At 40.3% G+C, this 22,879-nt stretch overlaps 1 protein-coding gene across 1 annotated transcript; it reads left to right on the top strand.

Moving 5' to 3' along the window:
* Positions 1–11,464: 11,464 nt before the first annotated feature.
* LOC147494213 (glycerophosphodiester phosphodiesterase GDPDL6-like) lies at positions 11,465–16,558 on the top strand. The gene is made up of 10 exons (XM_086566975.1): positions 11,465–11,681; positions 12,024–12,147; positions 12,654–12,953; positions 13,214–13,323; positions 13,412–13,913; positions 14,047–14,085; positions 14,170–14,448; positions 14,832–14,968; positions 15,255–15,741; positions 16,035–16,558. The coding sequence occupies exons 2-10, from the start codon at positions 12,030–12,032 to the stop codon at positions 16,337–16,339; spliced, it is 2,277 nt and encodes a 758-aa protein (XP_086423101.1). The 5' UTR covers positions 11,465–11,681; positions 12,024–12,029; the 3' UTR covers positions 16,340–16,558.
* The last annotated feature ends 6,321 nt before the right edge of the window (positions 16,559–22,879 follow it).

Below are 22,879 nucleotides of genomic sequence, written 5' to 3'. Positions count from 1 at the left end.
TAGCTCTATATCAGGAACCTCTGGAGCATTGTCAGCTTCATGATCGTCGTCGGTATGGACCGAGACAATATCATTGACAGGATCATTGTGGTCATCTGATAGCATAAGTTGTGGATCAAGCGTTTTCTCTGCAATGATAGCTTGATTATCAAGATCACGCTTGCGCTTCCGAGTCAGCACAGGAGATATCAAATTGGCATAACGTGATTCCTCAGAAAATGTCTTGATGAAAAAAACAACTCTGAGTGATGTACATATCGCGCACATCCTCGATGGACGGTCGATACTCGGTTCCTTTTGAAATTCAATGGTTATCCGGGCGAGGCTTATCGACTTAACGCGGCGGATAAATAAGCAAGAGATCCCGATGTCGCGTCGCCATGACGCGAACGCCGCGCAATCTTGATAGAATCAAAATTTCGAGCAATCCGATGAATTAAGTCCACATAAAGCTGCCATTCTATCGTCCACGAAGCTGCATCACGATCCACCAAACTGGCTAGCGACTAACTTAGAATCGTGAATAATTGTAGTTTAGTAAGCCCCAAGTGAAGAAGCGATGCTGAAGCCGCCAAATGACAACCTTCGTGCTTTTCGGCCTCATTATTTGAAGCGTCAAAACCCAAACGACCGACTTCTCAATTTTTCTCCATTCGGGTTGCAAGATTACACACCCAATACGGAGCCATACTTATTATGCGAACCATCGGTGTAAACAATCCAACAATCGCCAGATACATCGATAAGTTTGGCAAAATCATCGTCCACGAGAGGTAATGGCGTGTTGTCGGCGACATTCTCTTCGTCTAGTAATCGTCGGACATAAGAATATCCTAAATTGGAAAATCAGCCATTAGCGAAGCCAAAAGCTTGTCCTTTCTCGGTATGCGAAGTTTCAAACACAATGCTATAAAGCGCTAAGGTAACTTTCCCATTCTGCGAGGCGACTTGATTCACGGGCATTGCGAAAAGCTTTCGCAGATGGATATTCGATATAAACTTTGACGACTTCGTCCACGGAAATAAGGTTTAAGGCGTCGGGCGGCATGAACCAAAGCCAATGCAATTTTCTCCACTCGAGAATATCTTGTTTCAGAAGTTGTAAGAGTCTTGCTAACAAAGAATATGGGGCGACCATCACCACCGTTGACAAATAAGGCGGCTCGCACTTTACGGCATGATCGATTGGCGGCTAAATCTGAACCTATAGGCTGCCCGCCGTTTTGGGCTGGGGCAAGAACCGGAGGTTGGACTAAGTATGCTTTCAAATGGCGAAATGCAAGTTCGCGATCCTCCGATCAAATTGATGCATCTTTCAATGTTTGGAAAAAGGACGACATCGATCGAATACCGAGAGATAAAGCGATTTAGGGCGCCAAAGCGTCCGTAAGTCGTTGAATTTCTTTCTTTGACGCCGGAGAAGGCATTTCAAGGATAGCTTTCGAATCTGATCGGATTTGCTTCAATTCAGCGTCTAGTCATCATGTATCCTAAGAATTTACGGATGATAAACCGAAAGAACACTTAGCGGATTCAAACGATGTTGAAATTGGAGAGTCGTCAAAAACAGCTTGCAAATCGATAAGATGATCGGTGCTTACGTAGATTTGACAACCATGTCGTCGATGTATGGTTATTCGTCTTTCCAAGTATGTCGAAAAAAATAGTGTTGACTAGCTTTTGATATGTGGCTCCGGCATTTTTCGGACCGAAAGGCATTACCGGTAGCGATGAAATGCCTTGGTGCGTAATGAATCTGATGAACTCTTGGTCCTCAATGAATAAGCGGAATCGATGATAAACCGAATAAGCATCCAAAAAGACAAACGCCGAAAACCGGATGTTGCATCGACCATTTTCGGATATAACGAGGCAATGGATATGGATGAACCGGACAAGCCTTATTGAGATTTGTGAAATCGATACAAACACGTAATTTTCCGTTCTTTTTAGGCACTGCGACAACATTTGACATCCATGTTGGATAAGTCACAGGCCTTATAAAGTTAACAGACAAGAGACGGTCGATTTCGTCTTTCACTTTCATCTTTCTATCGGGGGCCATCCTTCGGGGCTTTTGTCAAACTGGTTTTGCATTAGGATCAATGTCGAGTTTATGACAAGCCACCGAAGGATCTATACCAGGCATTTGCTTTATTCGCCAAGCAAACACATGATTATTCTTCCGCAATAACAAAATAAGCTCTTGTCTCTTCTCTTACGGAAGTTCTTTGAAATAAAAGTAGTCTCTTGAGGGGAGTTGGCCAATTTGAACTTCTAAAAGTGGATCGACCGTCGGGGTCCTTCAACATTTCTATTGGCGGAGTAAACCGAAGGTCCCGGATGTTGTAATTGCTATTTGACGGCGTTGGAACTCGAATAGTTAGATCCAACAACTTCGGACTTCTTATAATCATCGAGAACATTGTCGTGGCAAATTAGAGATGCCGGTTGATCATTGCGACCTTACATACTTTTTATTGAATGGGAACTTGATGGCTTGATGATATGTTGAGGCGGATGACTTCCATATAATGAATCAATCTCTACCAAGGATGACATTGTAAAGGGGATTTACAATCCATCAATAAGAAATCAATATTGACTTCTTCTCGCATAAGAGTGACCGGGAGAGACACCTTTCCAACGCGAATGAGTAGCGGTACCATCAAAACCAACGATAGGCATTTTCGGGGTGACCAAGTTATCAATAAAAGGAATCTTTGCGATAACACCCGAAAACATGACGCTAAGCTGAACTACCGGTGTCAATCATTATCGTTGTGACACGATACGGTGATATCTGCGCAGTTATCACGACAAACATCATAATGAGGAACATGCGCCCATTAGATCTTGGTCAGTGAAACATAATGGTTCATCTTCAATAGTCTCGGTCGCGAAAACCTTCCACGAAATTGATCCCGTTAACCGTACAAATTAGGCGGATATTTGACTTTAGAGCGGCGAAAGCGGTTTTTCGGTGAGTATTGGACAATGAATCAATGATGGCATGTCCAACCTTAATGACATTATGATCGGTGATAGTTAAAGCTTGAGTTGTTACTTTCTTACGCACATATTGATCAAGTTTCCATTTCGCACAAGCTTTTCAATTCTTCCCCCAAAAAGACCGACAATTCTCCTCGTCTCATGACCATAATCATTATGAAATTTGTACCATAACGATTTATCGCGAGTTGTTTTAGTGTCGCGCGCTAAGGGAAACGGGCGGAGTGAGCGGACTCTTATCCTTGATTTTGTAAGTAAACTACCGCGATATTTGGTATTAAGCGGAGTTAATTCAAAATCGTAAAAGGCTTTCGGTCCCGGTCGTGGAGTCTTCTTTCTTATATATGGAGGCTTATTGGGTTCTTTGTTGATCAAAAGTCGGATTCTTTCTGTTTATTTCGCTGATCATTGAAATCCTTTCCTTTATTATCTTTGTCACGAGAAGTTCGAGCAGCCGTGTCGTCTTCAACATTGATAAATTGTTTAACGCGTTGGTATAACGCACGTCGGGAAGATGGAATATCCCAAACAAGAGAGTTGTATAACTCATCTTTATCAAACAAGATAGCTTCTTTAAAAGCATAAACCACCATTAGATCGGATTGCTTTCGAAATCTCTCAGCTACTTGGCGGAACGCAGCGATAAAACTACGGAGAGTTTCCTCACGCGTTGTTGCTTGATGTTGAAAAGAACTCGGACTCCATTTGGACGTTTGAGATTATGATGAAAACGTCTTGAAAACTTTTCAGTTAAGTCCTTGAATCGACGAATAGAGCGCGGAGGTAATTCGCTAAACCATACCAACGCTTCCCCTTTTAATGTAGAAGGGAAAAGTTTGCATTTTAAAGCATCATCACCTCGATAAAACCGGTTTGTTTTTGTGAAATTAATCACATGAAGCATAGGGCAACCCTCGACATCATCATATTGATCAAACTCTGGTTGTTTGAAGTCTTTGTTATGAGTAGCCCTTTGGACGGCGAGAGAAAATTTGTCCAAAATACCATCTTCAACTGCCAGATTTTCTAGTGTCGATTCAAAAGGATCATTTGTCGAAAGAGCTTTTTAATCATTTCTCGACCGTTGAGGAGTCATTAGATCCGTATCTGTTGGATCGTGATCATAGTCAAGATGGCGCCTATGGGGCGAACGAGCGAGAAGAAAACGGCGAAGATTCATCGTTTCCGTGTCGAGATGATTGTGGATGGTACGTTGGGCTTTTCGATGCGATAATGTTGAATGATAAGAACGGCGTTCTTTGAAGTGTTTCACCATCCGATGGTTCCGATCATGAGTGCGATCATTATTACATTCGCCCTTTCGAATTCCTCGGGACTTTGCCGATAATTTGTAGGATCGTGGGGTGCGGTCGGACGATTATTAATAGTACCTTGCCTACCGAGAGAGCGTGACCAAGTGGGTGGAGATTTCTCGGCGGAGGTCGGGAATTCGTAAGCCCATTACTCTTAACTTCGTTGATGGCTGTTGCGAATATCGCGAATCTCATCCTCACCACTTAAGCGATCCCACACACTATTATGTCGTTGGCGTGTGTGGCGTTGTGGTGTGACAGATACAACATCATCTACGAGTGGGTGGCGTCGTTTAAGATGCGTCTGTAGTAATTATTCGTTTTCGCGGGACGGTCTTTAACTTTTAAAGAAGTGCTTCTCGAGACATATGACTTACATTATCCATCGAAATTTGGAGAATCGTCGGAAGCAATAACCTCATTGAATAATTTGGCGATTGGTGGAACGACGGTATTTGAAGGTATTATCTTTTGTCCGCCAAGTTGTCCTTGACCATCATGTTCGTGATGATTGTCGATAATCACATATCGGGACCTTGAGCTCTTCGGTATCGTCATAACTTTCGCAGAGCGTGATCGAGGGGTGTAGTATAAGAACCCAGACGGCGCCAATTATGTTTTTTGACCAAATATGATCAAAACACCAAGTGTTGATGGAAAAAGACGAAGAACGTAGAAAAGTAATTAGAAAAATGATGGTGATCGGGGGAATGATGAGACTGTACCTTGCGGTTGCCTACGTACCCAAATTATCAGTGAGATCAAGTCTCAAGAACGTAGTTCTGAATGAAAAATAGTTTGGTATTTATATAGGTAGAGTAAAGAGTCCTTGTAGCTTAAGTAATCTTGTAGCTTGAGTAATTGTGATATACTATAACTTTCAACTGATAATTATCTCTTTGATAAGAAACGAATCTGGATATAAATCAATGTACATTAGTGGCAAGCCATGTGGCTAAGGTTCACATGAGTTAATGGGCCTGTACATTGATCCATGATATTGCGAATTGGGCTTTAGCCCTGTCGATTAAACGAATAAAGTGGAGACTCCTACCAATGGATGTTTGCCACGTAGGTGGGGGTCGAAACATATATATATATATATATATATATATAAACTTTGATTCAAAATCATGGTTACTACAAGAGCCAACACGAATCAAAGTAATGAAGGGAATGAAGAGATCAATAATCCACATGTTACTTCTCAAAGACAATCTGAACGTAGAAGAGATCGTCGTTTTGGACAGGGGCGTGAAGAAGATGAGCCTCACAATTATACTCCCCAATCTGCCATAACCAACCAAGCCATCATGGATGCTGTGATGGCCAAACGTGGTCGACAAGAAGCTCGTTTGCGTTTTTTCCAAGACTACTACTGCACGAATGAGGGTCGTTCACCTCCAAGAGTGTTGCCTACTGATGGAAACTCGAGCGGGCAGTTCCGGCCACCAAGTCTCGACCATGGCGAGGGTTACGTCCCTACGCCTTATATCCCTTACTTCGTTGGGTATCATAGCGACCAACCAGATTCGGATTATAATTCGGAATTGGATCCAACCCGACACTCGAGTTCACACGGAACTGACTTCTCTTGGTATTCAAGTTCTTGAGGTACGAGGGATGGACGTTCGAATGTGTTTACCCGGAATCCACAACTATTAAGGTCACCCTCGGTACGAAGAAGACTTTTAGTTCCAAGGGAACCTTTGTTGCCTCGGAATCCCTCAGTTCCCCGATCCAGTTTTGCAAACTCCTCCACTCGATCTTGGGAACCGGAACCACATTATCATCGAGATGAGAACTATGAGAGTCCAGGTCCGAGGTACAACAACGAGAGAACTCCAATTCATGAACCGACTACTCTCACAAAGCTCAAGGCGCAAATACTGGAGGAACTGCGAGGTTCGAAACCAACCAAGATGGATGAGTCAGTTGTTTAGTCAACAATCGAGGGAGACATTGGAACTCCTTTTTCACGACATGTTATGAGTGGATACATCCTCCATGATTATAAACCACCAAAGTTCTCTAAATTTAATGGCAAAGGAGATCCGATCTCTCATGTGCTCGGTTATCGTCAAGCAATGGTGGGTCTTTCTAAGAAAGATCATTATTTGTGTCGGTATTTTGCTTCAAGTTTGACAGACTCGTCACTCATCTGGTACACGAAGCTACCTAGGGGCAGCATTCACGAGTTTAAGGTGCTATCCATTAATTTCATTGCAAAATTCAGTTGTAACCGACCCTACATTAAAACTGATGATGCACTGTTTGACATGAAAATCCGAAAAGACGAGCATATCATGGATTTCACCAAAAGATTTAACGAGGTTCAATTGCATGTTGACAACGTCGATGAGACCCTCGCCATTGTGGTCTTTAGAAAGGGATTAGATCCCACTTCTGGTCTATACATGTATTTGAAGAAAAAGAAGCATATGAACATGACAAAGTTGCAGGCTCGGATCGATAAGTATGCGGAACTGGAAGAAGACCAATTGGATAGGAAATCTTCTCATAAAAGAGTGATAACAAGTGTCACCTCCACTCCTGTTGGTAGGAGCTCTGCTAGTCATTATGATGATAGGAAGTCCGAGGAATCACAGTTGGAGCACAAGTCAGCCGACAGGAATTCCTATAAAGATAAGTCCAAGAGGCAGAAGATTGGTGACATGTCAGGAAGTGAGCAATTATCCCCACAGGATAGGGACTTTACCACTTTAACTTATCCTTATGAGGACATCTTTGAAGTTAACCACGAACAAGATGTTCATGAAAGATCCTCCAGCGGTGAATCTCGATGCTAACATGTACTGTTTCCAAGTAATGTTACACTACTTTTAGCTTCTAAGAGACAAAATTTTCACAAATTTGGATATGCTTCCACTATACTGGGGGCATGATCTATGCCAATCAATTCTCAATAAAGGTTATATTTCTCTTTTCAGAGCATTGTTTCTTTTATAATTTTCTGTCGGGATACTTTTTGGATGTTGGGTGAAAGATCCCATATATTGGCCAAAGTTGTATCAGAACCTTTAGAAAGCTTTCTCGAGATGATGAGTGAAAGATCTCATGTGTTGTTCCCCGTGTGATGGAGAAAGTTTAACTTAGCTTGGGTTTTATCCTCCTAAGAGCAATTCTAATGCCTTATGCTTATAAGTGTCGGTTTATGCATTAGATATTAGATCATTTAAGGACTTTACAGGAAATAATACAGGGGCACACCCTACGTTCCTATAAAGTCTTATTTTTTAACAAAACTAAATGTATTTATAGGAATTGACACAGGGGCAAACCCTATTTTCCTACAAAACCTTGTTTTTCTAAGATTCAGAATACGAATTTGTATAAAATATAATTCGACACTTTTGTCATTTTCCTTCAACAGTCGAATGTGCAGCCATCATCTAAGAGAAAAGTGAGGCATCTGTGTATACATATTTATACAAATAAGGAGAAAAGAACATTACTTCCTCGCTAGTCTGGAACTTCACGTTCGGAACTTGTCCAAGTTCGAAACTCCACTTCCTAGCTAGTTAGGAACTCCACATTCGAAACTCTACTTCCTAGCTAGTCTGGAACTCCACGTTCGGAACTTGTCCAAGTTTGGAATTTCACTTCCTAGATAGTCAGGAACTCCACGTTCGGAACTTGTCCAAGTTCGGAACTCCACTTCTTAGCTAGTCAGGAACTCCACGTTCGGAACTTGTCCAAGTTCGGAACTCAACTTCCTAGCTAGTTAGGAACTCCACGTTTGGAACTCCACTTCCTAGCTAGTCTGGAACTCCACGTTCGGAACTTGTCCAAGTTCGGAACACCACTTCCTAGCTTGCCTGGAACTCCACGTTCGAAACTTGTCTAAGTTCAGAACTCCACTTCCTAGCCAATAAGGAACACAGAAAGTTCAAGTTTGGTACTGTTCTCTCGAGTAACAAACCCAAAATTGTTTTGTGGATGGAAGAATCCGAAGCTACATTGTTAACTATAGTACCCGACCTATCCGAATTACATTGTAACTTGACATATCCGGAACTGCCTCGACAATAGCATTGCCTAGTACTGGATTCATAACTAAAATTTGTAGATTGAAGATCCCGATATTGATTAGTGAGACATTGGATTTGGGAATACGCAATGATAGCAGCGGTACTAACTTGATCAATATGGACGTGCTGGTTCACTAGCAAAGCCGATACTGAGTACTGACCAACAGTGGAACTGATTGTTTAAGTTCTTAACGTGGTTATTGGCTACCAAAACTTCAATTTCCTCAAGTCACCAATATATTATGCTTTCGGCCCAATATGTGCATGTATGTGACGTTGCGAACAAACCAAGGCATTACTTTGTTGATAGAGACTTGGAAGTACTCGAGGGCATTTGCCATTAACGAAGGCAAGGGGAGTCGGAGTCCAGCTTTTAGTAGTCCAAGGAATATCAAGGGACCTTCGTCGGTTCCAAGGTCGGCAGTCCATGGATAACTCAACTCCAGATGAGTGATTCGGGGCTTGACATGGGCTGATTTGTCCAAGACTCCAAGTCCGATTCATGGCGAGACTTGTGAAGTCCAGGTTTCAAAAAGTTTAGTTCCTGATGGAGTGAATTCAACTCCGGATGAATAACATTGGGTGTAAATATAAAAGAAGTCGAAGGGTATAAGGAAAAGGAAATAAGACCAAGTTTGGATGGATTAGCAAGACATGTGCTGGGCTTTGAGTGATTTCTCAACTCTGGGTCAAGTTCCAGTTTCGCAAGGCCCAGTTCTGGGTTACACTTTCGAGTCAAGGTAACTTAGTAAAATCTACCTAAGTCCGGGCCATGTGACCATGTTCGGTCTCTTATATGAGCTAGTATTCTAGGTCCGGGTAAACGTGAGGCATGACAGGTCCCGCTTTCATGAAGTTTAGTTCCGGAATGTAATCCCAAGTCCGGATCTTTGTGAAACATGGGTCGGATTGATCTGACCAAGTCCGGATCATCACAAGGCATGGCAGTATCGGTTTTCACCAAGTTCGCCCTAATATACAAGGTTCAGGGCATGGTCATGGCAGGTCCGAATTTACAGTTCCTTGCACTGAAGTAATGCAAAAATTTTCTAATACATTCCACAAAGAAAATCGAGGCATAAGACGTCGCATATATTTTTACCCTGCCTTTTTCTTTAAGGGTTTGATTCACAACCCATGAATAAAAAAGGGGGGCATCTCTGTGTGTGCATATTTTAGCAAATAGATATATAACACGTGACAACATCTTCTTAAGGCTCGGATATGGTCTTGGTGTGGGTAGAAAATTTCAGAACACACTTGAAGTCCAAATCCTCTCACTTCCTAGGTTCGGAAGGGAGACAATAAGAGGAGATTTGTGGGCTTTGGAATTAGTTGGAGTAGTAGGTTTATATAACCAATTTTTAACTATGAACTCCAAATCCGGAGCTCAACTACTAGGCTCGGAGCTCTAACTACTATTCCGAACCTAAACATATTTTTCTGTTGTTTAAGTCAATAAAGAAGACTTATTTGACTTGGGAAACATGAGACTTCTAGAAGAGTCAAGATGAGACTTAACAAGAGACGGTCTCCTAGTTAAACACTAATTTGGAAACCTCATCTATTCTTATAAATAGAATAGTTGAACTATGTTTTGAGTTTGATTCCTATTGACAGGATACGTAGACAACTATTAAAGAATGTGGTTCAACTCATCATCTTCTACATCTTTTCTTCTTTTTGATCCAATACTTCTCATTGTTCTTTGATCATCAACAAAATACTTGTGTTTCTAGATTAAGAAAAATCATCACACAAGTGTAATGCCCAATAATTATCAAAACTTTGTGACGCCTACAATTTAACCACTGAAACGGATCTGTATATCACAAGCTGCGATCGCACATCCTCTGATTAGGAGTCCTGAAAACATAATGTGGACGACAAGAATCTGTTTGGAACCATTTGTTTTCAGAAAAGTTAAATGTTGAATTATTACCTAAAATGCTAAAAGTGCCATCTTTCAGTTCCAATTGCAGGAGAAAGATTCAGAATGTTATAGAAATAAAGGTGCTATACAGATACTTCATTCTAAGCATATTTCTGGCTACTTATTAGCTTACACATATAAACTTGACGACGCGGCAACGAAATATACTTAAAAGAAATGTGTACAACTGATCTATGATGCTTCCCAGCCCAAGTGTCGTGCTAGTCGCTCCCAGACTGACGTCACTTTCCTTTCCTTGATCAACAAGGCTTCAACCTGCTCTCTGGCCTCCTCACATGTCTCTGTAGCAGCATTGCATTTCTCAGCCTCTCTTTGGTACTGGGAGCCCAGCCTCCTTGCTGCTATTGGAAGTCACGTTCATGTGCCTGGTGTGTTCTTCAGCAACGGCCTTCTGGCAGCTTCAACTCCTCTGTCAAACGATCCAGCAACTATTTTTCCATCTCATTGTTGAGTTCAGGATCATTCTTCCCACATTGTGTAGTTGATCACAAAATTCCATTCAATGAAAAGTGTGTAAACATAAGCAACCCGATAAATGAGTGCAGTAAATAAACACTCACGAGTCATCTACTGTATCAGAACGAAAATTGGCACAGGAAAAGTTTTTTTTTTTTTTTTTTTTTTGAAACAAGTTAATTAATAGGGTTTGGCAGACCCTTGCCTGTATTAAGATCTTAAATAAATATTCATTGCCCACTGTCTTTCCCGTGTCAAATAATTCTACTAAACAATTAATATGTGAGTTGCATACAAAAGACCACCTAAGGACAAACTTTATACAATCCGAACTTGAAGTACATTCTTTGGTCATCGAAGAGACCCAAGTGGCGATTCTACTCAAGTGGGATGTGTGAAACTCAAGTTGCGATTCTACTCAAGTGGCGATTCTACTCTATTTTGGTGCTTAGGAAAAACTGGTTCACACACAATCAATTACAAATCCAGAGACATATGTCCTAATCGCGAATGGAACACACCTGAAAAATGGGAGTTGTTTTGTAACAGAGAGATTCTGTTTGAAGAATTGGACTTTCTTGTTCAAAAGCCCAGTGTACCCTTAAACCTCTCCGAATATTTAGGGGGGAAACTTTTTTCCACTGTTCAATATTAACAGTCTTTGATTATTGATTATTGGTTGGACAGCTGCCCGAGAAAACAAATGCTTACCCAATTATTACGGAGTCATATGAGTTAATTATGACCAGAAATTAATGAGGAAATTTGTTTAGGAGTTAATTAAGTTTTACATCAATTTTTTGAAACTCCTTTCCCTTGGGAGTTTCTGTTTCTTTTTTTTTTTTTTTTTGTGGAATGCAACTCCTCTTCATCCACCACCTCCAGGAATTTTAAGTAAGTTTTCTTCATTTTATAGTTTTTATTTCATCTCTACAATCAAATGACATTGTGTAGTTTTTGTTCCAGATCAAGATCATTGAAAAATATTTGTTTAAATTTTTTATAAGGAAAAAATAAATTCAACTAAGGCATTGCTAATTTTTGTTTAAAGAAAAAACAAACGGAAAGAATGTGAACAATAATGACATTTTTTTTCAATCAATAACAATAATAACAAAGCATTAATTTGAGGTCAGGGAGTCGGGATGCAATTTGCATTATGTCAATAAAATATAATCCTATACATCTTTTCATTTTTAATGTCAGCAAAAGTGATTGATTTTTTGTGTGTTTCAGATAGTAATGGCTAGATACTTGTTATTGGTATTCTTGTTCATTCATTCCGCACTAGCAGCTAAGCACCAACAGGTTTTAACTCCTCCAGATGATCCTTCGGTACCGAAGTGGCTTACGCTTCGTGGTAATATTTCTTTTCATTTCTTAATTCTGTTTCATTTAATTCCTTCTCAGTAAATGTTTTCGGTAATAGTTTTGTTGCCACTTTTTTGTAAGTTTTCCTTATACATTTTTCCTTAGATCTAAACGAACCATTTAACGAGACAGTGGAGCCGTGCCTCTATAGTCCATATCCTTTTCAAATATTTTATTCTTTTATGTATATAATCTTGCATTTCTTTACATCTATGGTAAAAATAATTTACAATATGAATCGTAAATCTTAAACTTATAACCACCTATTATATATGGCATCTTGAAGCGGCATTGTATTCTTGCGCGCTTTTTGGGTTAATAGTACTCCACAAAATAAAAACAGTGATTTAATCTGGCACTAAAAATCAAACAGTCACTTAACATTGTACACATTTAACACATACGACAAATCTTTTCTAGAATTGAATTGAAGATTAGGACATTTAATTATTTAACATAAACTTCTATTAAGACATATTGCATATGTTATTGCAGGTAATAGACCTCTGGTTGTAGCGCGTGGTGGATTTTCAGGACTTTTTCCAGATTCAAGCCAGCCTGCATATAATCTTGCTGTAACAACAGCCTTGCCTGATGTAGTTTTGTACTGTGAGTTACAGTTAACAAAAGACAGTCAAGGTTTATGTAAAACTGATATAAGGCTCGACAACTCCACGAATATAGCAACGGTTTATCCCAAACGGGAGAAAACCTACGACGTAAATGGGCAACAAGTCCGTGGATGGTTTGCAGTAGACTTCACAGAGAAAGAATTATTTCAAAGCGAAGTATCGTGTAAGTTGTTTACATGCAGTTTCTCCAGTTTTGCGACTCTTCAACATAAATTAGTTATTGCAAGCTTTGTTATGCTTAGGCTCGAACCTAATCCCAACCCAGTGCATGAGCTTTGCATAGATTGTTTGGAACAATGAACTTTACTTAATTTTCAAAACTAAATTTATTATGATCATTACTTGGTATTTCTGCTTTTATTCCAAGTGTTTCTGCTTTGTGTATTTCGAACTGAATTTGTTTCTCTTACATTTCTCCTACAGTGGTTCAGCCAATTCTATCACGTCCAGATATTTTTGATAATGTCTTGCCATTTAGTACTGTTCAAGATATACGAGGACTTAAACCCCCTTCCTTCTGGTTGAGTGTCCCGGTGAGTGTATGGGGGTCATCAACTGTATCTACCTTGAGTGAGTGCCAGTTTTTCAGGACGCTAATGTTCCTTTTTTTTCCCCTGTCAGTATAACATGTTCTATAAACTACACAACGTGAACGCTGAAAAGTTTGTCCTGGAAACATCCAAGTCAGTGATCATAAACTACCTCTCCTCGCCTGAGATTGCCTTCCTGAAAAGCATTGGTGGTAAGATAAACAAAATCAAGACAAAGCTCATCTTCCAGTTTCTCAAAGGGGATGCAGTTGAACCAACGACTAAACAAGAATACAGTGCAATACTAAAGGATCTGGCTTCAATCAAGACATTCGCTTCTGGAATACTTGTCCCCAAAGAATACATCTGGCCCACAAATGCCGATAAATATTTAGAGGCTCCTACTAGTCTTGTATCTGATGCTCATAAACTAGGGCTGGAAGTATTTGCCGCAGGGTTTGCAAATGATATGCCTGGAAGCTTCAACTACAGCTATGACCCCACGAAAGAGTACTTGCAGTTCGTCGATAATTCAGAGTTTGCTGTTGATGGAGTGCTTACAGACTTCCCTCCGACGGCATCTGAGGCTATTGGTGAGTTTTGTCTATTAAACTCTTTTATCGTTTTGTTCTTTATATTTCCTGCAGAAATACTCGGTACAAGCTTTTAGAAGTACTGTTACTCATATCATCTCATCGGATGTTTACAATGTTTCCTGTCTTTCAGCTTGCTTGGCACATAACCAGAAAATGTTGGCTGTAAGAGGTGACATACTTATTTTCAGCTCTTTTAGAGGAAACTAATTGAGTGGATAAGGGAGCTCACTCTTATGTTTATATGATTTTGTAGGCCCCTTGGTCATATCCCACAATGGAGCAAGTGGAGTCTATGCAGCTTCCAGCGATCTTGCTTATCAGCAAGCAATCCGAGATGGTGCTGATGCAATAGATTGCTCAGTCCAAATGTCAAAAGATGGAATTCCTTTCTGTTTGGCTTCAGTAGATCTCTCGGGTGACACAACTGCGGTGACTACTTTTATGGCCCGAGGTTCTTTGGTCCCTGAAATCCAATCAAAGACTGGAATATTTTCATTTGACCTAACAGCAAGCGAAATTCAAAGTTTAAAGCGTAAGTTCATCCTCATCAATGGTATTTTGTATTTAAATGCATATATTCATATCTCATCCAAACTTGTGTTCGATGTTTATAGATTCCAAAACGTAATTACTTGTGCTTGAAAAAAATATCGCCAATGAACGAAAAGTTGATGCTGATGGAAAAGTAATGACTTGTCTTTTTCCCAATCTGAAAATCATTAAGAGCTTCAGTTAAATAGTACTTCAAAGATTCAACCTAAACATATCACGCGCCTGTGTATGTAACTAAAATGAGAAAGATTATAACTAACCAAATACACATAATATAATATATGATCGTCCCTTCACGAACTCCTCTTGCCATTAATATGTTTAAGGAAGGATGATCTCACACTTCGGTATTTGCTTTTCCAGCACAAATAGCAGTCCCGGAAGAAACTCTCTTGCCAAGAAACCCAGCTAACAAGAACAATGGCAAACTCCTTACACTCGCTGAGTTCCTGGACCTTGCAAAAGCCTCCAAGTCAGTTGGAATTCTTATCAATATAGAGGTGCGTTCCTTCTATCTATTTTTTCAGGTGTCTACTATAAACATCGTTCAATTATAACTGGTACAGTGAGTAACCCGGAAAAACAAATAAATACTTTAGAGGCGCATGTAGTTCTACAGTCTTCTATGAAGCTTGCATGACGCCTGGGAGATCTTCAGACTGAAAACCGCCAATAGTTGATTTCTTAATATCAAAGTTCCAAGGTTTCACAGAGGAGATACACACACTCATTTTGTAACTATGAACTAGTGCAGTATCAGTAACGATTATTAATCTTCTTTCTCAGAATGCCCCCTACCTTGCATCCAAGAAGGGCCTTAGCGTAGTTGATGCCGTTTCCAAAGCATTGGCCAATGCCTCATATGATGTAATAGTCACTCAGCAAGTGTACATTCAGTCAGATGATACTTCAGTGCTTTCCAGCTTCAAAAATGTCAGTAGTTACAAAAAGATCCTCACCATCAGAGAGGAAATCGGTGATGTACCCAAGCAATCATTGGATGAAATCAAGAAGTTCGCTGACACTGTTGAGCTTCGCAGACCCTCCCTCATCCAAAGTACTGATGATGGATTTATCCTTAATTTTACTAAAGTCGTACAGAAGATGCATTCTGCCAATATATCCGTATTTGTGGCAGTCCTCAGAAATGAATACACAGTTATTGCTTTTGACTTCTTCTCGGATCCAATCATCGAGATAGCTACTTATGTCCAAAGACTTGAAGTCGACGGGATCGTAACTGAATTCCCTGCCACTGCAACTTCATACAAGAGTAAGTTTCCAAAGTTATTATATTATCCTCATAGCATATATGTAGGTAGAAAAGTCTAAAGCATTATCCAAAATAGCAAAAGTGCAACAATATATCAATTCCCTTGACAGTTCTGCCTGTGCACCATTGAACTCACAAAGTGAGACTATCTCCGACGTGCACTGATGCAACTTTGTATATATTACTGGAACATGGAATCAGCATACCAATATAAGTGTTTAACTTATGGATAAAATACTTGACACGATAGTAAATTGCTTAGTACTATAACCATTTTGTTGATTTGACCACAGGAAGCCCATGCACCGATACTCGTTCTCAAAATGCCCCTTACAACATCTTACCGGCCGAACCTCGAGCCTTGCTCGCGGCGGCTGAAGTGGAACCTCCTGCTGAAGCCCCCGCACCAACACTTAAACCATCAGATGTCACTGATCCACCCCTACCCGCAGTATTACAAACTACAGCTAATTCAGCTGTTACAGAGCCTGCTAAAGCACCTGCCCAAAATGGTCAGCCAGCAAATACTGCCAATTTAGGCCTGTCTCTAGTCTTGACGATGATCTTTAGTTTGCTTTCTCTGTGTTATTACCATTGATTCATATGGACTGCAGTCATATCATTGGGGTTTATTGATTCGATTGGCACTGCCTACATATACCTTTTAAAGCTTATTCGCTACCTCATTTGAGTTTGTAAAATAGTGAAGTTATAACCCGGTTGTGAAATTAGAATGGTTGTAGTGGTGTGATTCCTTATTTTCATCCACTGACTATCAAAAATAATCTCATTATATATATATAATGTGTTGTGAATATATAAGTGCGGAAACAACGTTACCCACAACAAACGGATCAATCCTACACAAAGATCGATCCTTCACACTAGACAAGACTTCAACACCCTCCAAGCAATATCCCAACACTTCTCAATATCAAATAACAAGCATATAAAGTAAAACAATTAATGTAAAGGAAGAACAAACCACAAGACGAGATATATCGTGGTTCGCAATTTGCCTACTTCCACACCGTGAGTTCCAAGCTTTCTTGGATGTCCCGAATAAATGATTACAAGTCTCTCAATTCACTCACAAAGAATGAACACTCAACTCACAAAGAATTGCTCTCTTATAATCTCTCTCTTTCTTGGTTTTGGAAAAAGTTAGGTTTTCAAAAACCGATTTTGTTTTTATACCAAAACCAAAATCGCGGGTTATCAGTGAAGCCCACAAAAAATGACTGAAGGGTGAGCGGGGTATAAAGCTCTTGGACCGGATATGAGCTGGTCGCACCCCACTCGAAGTCTTGCGCGCGAGAATGTGAAAAAGAGAAAACTCGTTTTTTTCTACATTCTCCACCTCGGTGAGGTTTTAACACATAAAACCAAGCCAAACACATCCAAAGAAGATCACATCCAAGAAGAACACCTCCAAAGAAGAAAGACTTCGCGAACAACTACCCCGGGGGCTATGCCCACACGTGGCTCTTTTCAAACATGTAGGATTTGGAGCAAGTCCAAACAAGTGTTGGAACTTAACTCCGGTGACAACTTTCACAAGATATCAAATAGGGTTGTCATGGGTGTCTACTTTCTCAAGTGCTACATCACCATCCTCAACGACATCCCGTGATAAAGTGATAACGGACATCAATATGCTTGGTCCGACCATGATGAACTTGGTTCTTCGCCAAATGAATAGCACTTTCGACTATCACAATACACAAAGAACACCGTTTCGCTTTCAATACCCAAATCATCTAGAAGACCCGAAGCCATAGTGCCTCTTTCACTACCTCGCCATCGCCATATACTCGCCTCAAGAGTAGATAGAGCAATCAGAGCTTTGTGAGCATAGACCTCCAACTAACCGGTGCACCATGCATCATAAACACATAACCAAGTGAGTCGATCGTCGTCTATCTAGATCACCCGCATAATCGAATCCACAAACCCATCGACATAACAAGTGCCTCCACCATAAGCTAATCCCACATCCAAATTACCCTTCAAGTACCTTAGTACCCATTTCATCGCCTCCCAATGCCGCTTCCCGTGATTTGCCATATACCCCGGCCGACAACACTAATCGCTGCGGAAATGTCGGGCGCATGCACACCATAGCATACATCAAACCGCCCACGCCACTTGCATAAGGAACATTTGTCATATGCTTTTGTTCCTCCATCGAACTAGGGAGAGAACTTAGCCGAAAGTCTAAAATGCCCAATTTAAAGGTGTAGAAACCGACTTTGCATTCTCCATACCAAATCGAGAAATTACTTTTGAATGTATTTTTCCGAGATACAACTATCCGCCGCTTCTTCCTATCTCTCTGTCAATCTCCATGCCCAAGATCTTCTTGGCTCCACCTAAGTCTTTCATCTCAAACTCGAGCTAAGTTGAGATTTCAACTTGTCTATCTCCACCATGCTTTTGGAAGCAATAAGCATGTCATCCACATAAAGCGGGGAGAGATAGATGAAGTCATTACCACGAAGCCTTCTAAAGTAGACACAAGAATCATACTTACTTCGGTGTACTCATGTTGCATCATGAATGTGTCAAAGCGCTTGTACCATTGCAGGCGATTGCTTTAACCCGCATGACCCGATTCAATTTGCATACATAATCTTCTTTTCAAGAACGACAAACCCTTTCGGGTTGTCTCATATAGATATCTTCTTCCAAGTCCCCATGCAAGAAAGCAAGTTTACATCAAGTTGCTTTCTAACTCCAAGTCAAGTGAGCAACTAAACTTAATAACACACTTAATGGACGTATGTTTGACCACCGGGAAAATACCTCATTGTAGTCAACTCTTTTTTTCGTGGAAAACCCTTTGCTACCACTCTTGCCTTGTACCCAAGATTGTCGGTTCGGGGAAGGACCTCTTTCTTTTCGAACACCCATTTATTCGCCGATAGTCCTTTTGCCCTTTGGCAATAAAACTAGGTCCCATGTGTGATTTTTATCAAGAGATTCCATCTCTCGCTTGCATAGCTACCAACCAATCTCTCAGAATGAGCATCTCTAAGCGGCTTCCTTGAAGCTATCCGCTCATCATCTTCGAAATTCAGTGCATATGCCACTAAATCCACCGACCATAGTATTTCATCGACTTCTCGTGCCCATACTTGTGCACTTCTTTAACTTGTCTCGTGGCCTGTGGTCACCACTACAAGTTCGCGGATGCTCTTGCTCTTCTTCCTGTTTCTGTGTGGTTCCATGATTTGGTACCTCATCATGATCTAACCAACCATCCGATCGCATAACTCAAGCTCATTAGCTTGAACTTCTATAGACTCACCATTACGCCCGGCTACTTCCGCTTACTAAAAGATAACACGTAAGTCTCATCAAAGGTAACATCTCTGCTGACCAGGAACTTGTGGTCTTATAGACACCACAATCGATATCCCTTTACCCCATTTGCAAAGCCTAAGAATATGGCCTTCTTAGCTCTAGGGTCTAGCTTGCTGTCCCTCACATGGTAGTAAGCTATCGATCCAAACATTCGCAAAAATACTATAATCACTGGGTTACCCGACCACACCTCATAAGGTGTCCCCGCAATCTATAGCCGAGCAATGGTGACCTATTAGACGGGTAACACATCATGGACACTTTGCATCGCCCAATACTCTTTGCCTGGGGACCGACATTAGATAATAAACATCTTGCTCTTTCAAGCAAAGTTCTATTCATCCTCTCTCGCCATTCCATTCTCATTGGTGTGCTCCCTCGATCATCCATTAATGCGGCAATTCCCATTTCATACATTTAACTCTTGGAAAGGTCCATAGGTATACTCAGTACCATCATTCGGATCGTAATGTCTTTTACCTTCCTATCCGTGCGATTCTCAACCCCTTGCCTTCCACTTCTTAAATGTCTCAAACACTTCATCTTTTCGATTTCATCATATACACCCACACATAGCGAGTATGATCATCAATGAATGAGACATAATAGCGGTTACCTCCCTTGGAAGCCACCACCGAAGGTCCCCAAACATCCGTATGCACATAATCAAGGATGCCCGTTGTCGTGGTGCTTGCTTGACTTGAACTTGACTCTGCAGATCGCTTCCCATAGACGCTAATGCTCACGGAACCCCATACTTGGCTTCTTCAAGTTCTTCAAGAACCTCGCTTGTAACAACTTAGACAAACCCTTTTCACTCATATGCCTTAAACGATATGCCATATCTTAGTGCACTCAGAATCATTTCTACATGCACCCACTGCTACATCGCCTATCACCGTACTACCTTTCAGAGTATACAAGGTTCCATATTTTTGACCCTTCATAACAACTAAAGAGCCATTAACAATATTTAGGACTCCACCTTCGCCTACAAACTTGTGGCCTTTGGAATCCAAGGTACCAAGAGAAATAAGACTTTTCTTTAGCTCAGGAACATGTCTCACATCGGTTAAAGTCCTCACTACACCATCATACATCTTGACCCGTATAGTTCCAATTCCTACCGTCTTACAAGCAACGTCATTACCCATTAAAACGGAACCACCATCAATGCTCTCATAAGAAGTAAACCACTTTCTATTCGGGCACATATGATAGGAACATCCGGAATCAAGAATCCACTTTTCGGTCATATAGTCTTGTGTGGACACACAGAGACTGAACTCATCCTCTTCAGAGCCTGAAGCATAATTTGCCTCATTTTTTTTGCCTTACCTTTCTTCCCGACTATCTCTCTTGTTCTCTTTCTTGGTGAGGACAATTACTTGCATAATGTCCCTTTTCATTGCAATTGTATAATCGCATACATATTTTAAAGGCTTCTTTGACTTGGACCTAGAATTCTCATTACTTAAATAATTCTGTTCATACCAATTTCCTCTTGCCACTAGCCCCTGACCTGCATCAATGCTATTCTCTACACGTGTCTTCTTCATCAACTCATAAGAAAGAAGTGCACTTTGAACTTCGTCAAGATCGACGACTTCTCTGTTCATGAATGTAGTCATTAGATGCTCATAGCTTTCTAGCAAGGAGAATATTAAACATGCCGCTTGATCCTCATCATCCATCTTCATACCAACATTCAAATAATCCGCTAGACGCGTCGACGGAACTCACTAACGTGTTTTGCATCGTTGAACCATCAACCATCATGTACCGATAAAGACGCTTCTTAAGGTACATCTTGTTTATCATGCTCTTGGTCATATACATAGACTCTAGTTTGAGCCAAATACCGGCAGCGGTATTTTCTCCCATCACACTATACATAACCTCATTAGCAATACATAACCGGATTGATGAACAAGCTTGAAGATCGAACTCTTCCCAATCATCATTACTCATACTCGCCACCTTAGATTTAATCCCCTTTAAAGCCTTATGCAAACCTTGTTGGATGAGGATGTCCTTTACTTGGACTTGCCAAATCCCAAAGTTATTCTTCCCATTAAACTTCTCTACTTCAAACCTTGCGTTTGACATCTTGGGAGCCATCTTTCAAGTTACACACAATAACCCAAAAGCGGTTTTTCACCTCGAATTTAATCGAACACTTTGTCTACACAAATTTTGAGCACTAAACTCAAAATCCCAGTCAGATACCTAAGCTCGATACAAATTGTTGTGAATATATAAGTCGAAAAACAACGTTACCAACAACAAAGCGGATCAATCCTACACAAAGATCGATCCTTCACACTAGACAAGATTTCAACACCCTCCAAGCAATATCCCAACACTTCCAATATCAAATAACAAGCATATAAAGTAAAACAATTAATATAAAGGAAGAACAAACCACAAGGCGAGATATATCGTGGTTCGGCGAATTTGCCTACTTCCACATCAAGCGAGTTCCAAGCTTTACTTTGGATGTCCCGAAAGTAACAGACACAAGTCTCTCAATTCACTCACAAAGAATGAACATTCAACTCACAAAGAATTGCTCTCTTATAATCTCTCTCTTTTCTTGGTTTTGGAAAAAGTTAGGTTTTTCAAAAACTGATTTTGTTTTATACCAAAACCAAAAAATCTTGATTCTTATCGTGAAAGCCCACAAAAAAAAATGACCTGAGGGCGGGCGCACTCTGAATGTGAAAAACAGAGAAAAACTCGTTTTTTCTCTACATAATGCAACAGTAACTCATGTATATGTTTATCATGATTACATTCAAGTATTCAACAAACTGATTGATTATCATAATCACGATAATTTATGACCGCTACGTTTAACAAACTGATCAAACTATTATTGTCTATCTGAACACAAGCTTTACGTCACGACAGATATTTATTCAATTGAGCTCAACACTTGTCTTCGAAGTTTTAAACGTGTGTGTATGGGGATATATTTGGTTGATATAACCTTTGGATTCAAGCAGACGACCTGCACAAATGGTCTTATTATTCTGTTCAACACTGAAGTGTTTTACAGGATACTAAGAAAACTTGGTAACTAAGATCCTGGGCAGAAGCTTAGTGCAGATTAATATCTTCAAGATGGACGAGCATAGTAATCAAGAATGAAAAGCACAATACTTCCGCTAATTTCACAACGGCAGTGACGGCATGACCATGTGACCATGTCCATCTATATAGCGACATACATGGCGTTCAAATGTTGAATTGTTAATATTATATGAAAAGTTTAGGGTTAGATATCTCGGATGATATGGACATTATGAACTTGCATAGTTGCATCCACCATCCATGAAGCACAAACAAGAGTTTTGTAGGCAAGGTGATTTTGACTCCTTATACAAGGATACAGAACTCAGGATTTTTTGGTTCTGCCTACCCCTGAAAGAGCTAACCCCTAAAATTTTCCCATGCATTTTTAGACTGATGCTTAATCCTTTGCTTCAAGTTGCAAAGGATTTTCTACACTTTGATAGTTTTCACTATGTAAATCCATTCTGAGAAAACAGGGTATTCATAACCCACATTATTGACAACTTATTCTTTTGGACGTTCTTCTTGCCTTCTTGGTTTATAATTTATTTATTTTTCATTGTTTGATTCAAAGTGTAAAACATTCACCAAGTAAGGCTTTTAGACTTATTTCGGGAAGGTTAAGTCTAAAATAATATAAATAAATGGATAAAATCACACATTCAACAGACGATTTCTCATGAACTTTCTTCAG

This window comes from Coptis chinensis, chromosome 6, assembly GCF_015680905.1.
Source record: "Coptis chinensis isolate HL-2020 chromosome 6, ASM1568090v1, whole genome shotgun sequence".
In the NCBI taxonomy this organism is placed as follows: domain Eukaryota; kingdom Viridiplantae; phylum Streptophyta; class Magnoliopsida; order Ranunculales; family Ranunculaceae; genus Coptis; species Coptis chinensis.
The sequence above is the reverse complement of the archived record's forward strand: the minus strand, read 5'-3'. Positions and strand labels throughout refer to the sequence as shown.

Excerpts from the sequence above, each read along its gene's own strand:
- LOC147494213 (XM_086566975.1), top strand. The coding sequence starts at position 12,030 with ATGGCTAGATACTTGTTATTGGTATTCTTGTTCATTCATTCCGCACTA. Across the intron at positions 12,148-12,653 it reads GAAGTGGCTTACGCTTCGTG|GTAATAGACCTCTGGTTGTA; the intron begins GTAATATTTCTT and ends ATGTTATTGCAG. Across the intron at positions 14,969-15,254 it reads GAATTCTTATCAATATAGAG|AATGCCCCCTACCTTGCATC; the intron begins GTGCGTTCCTTC and ends CTTCTTTCTCAG.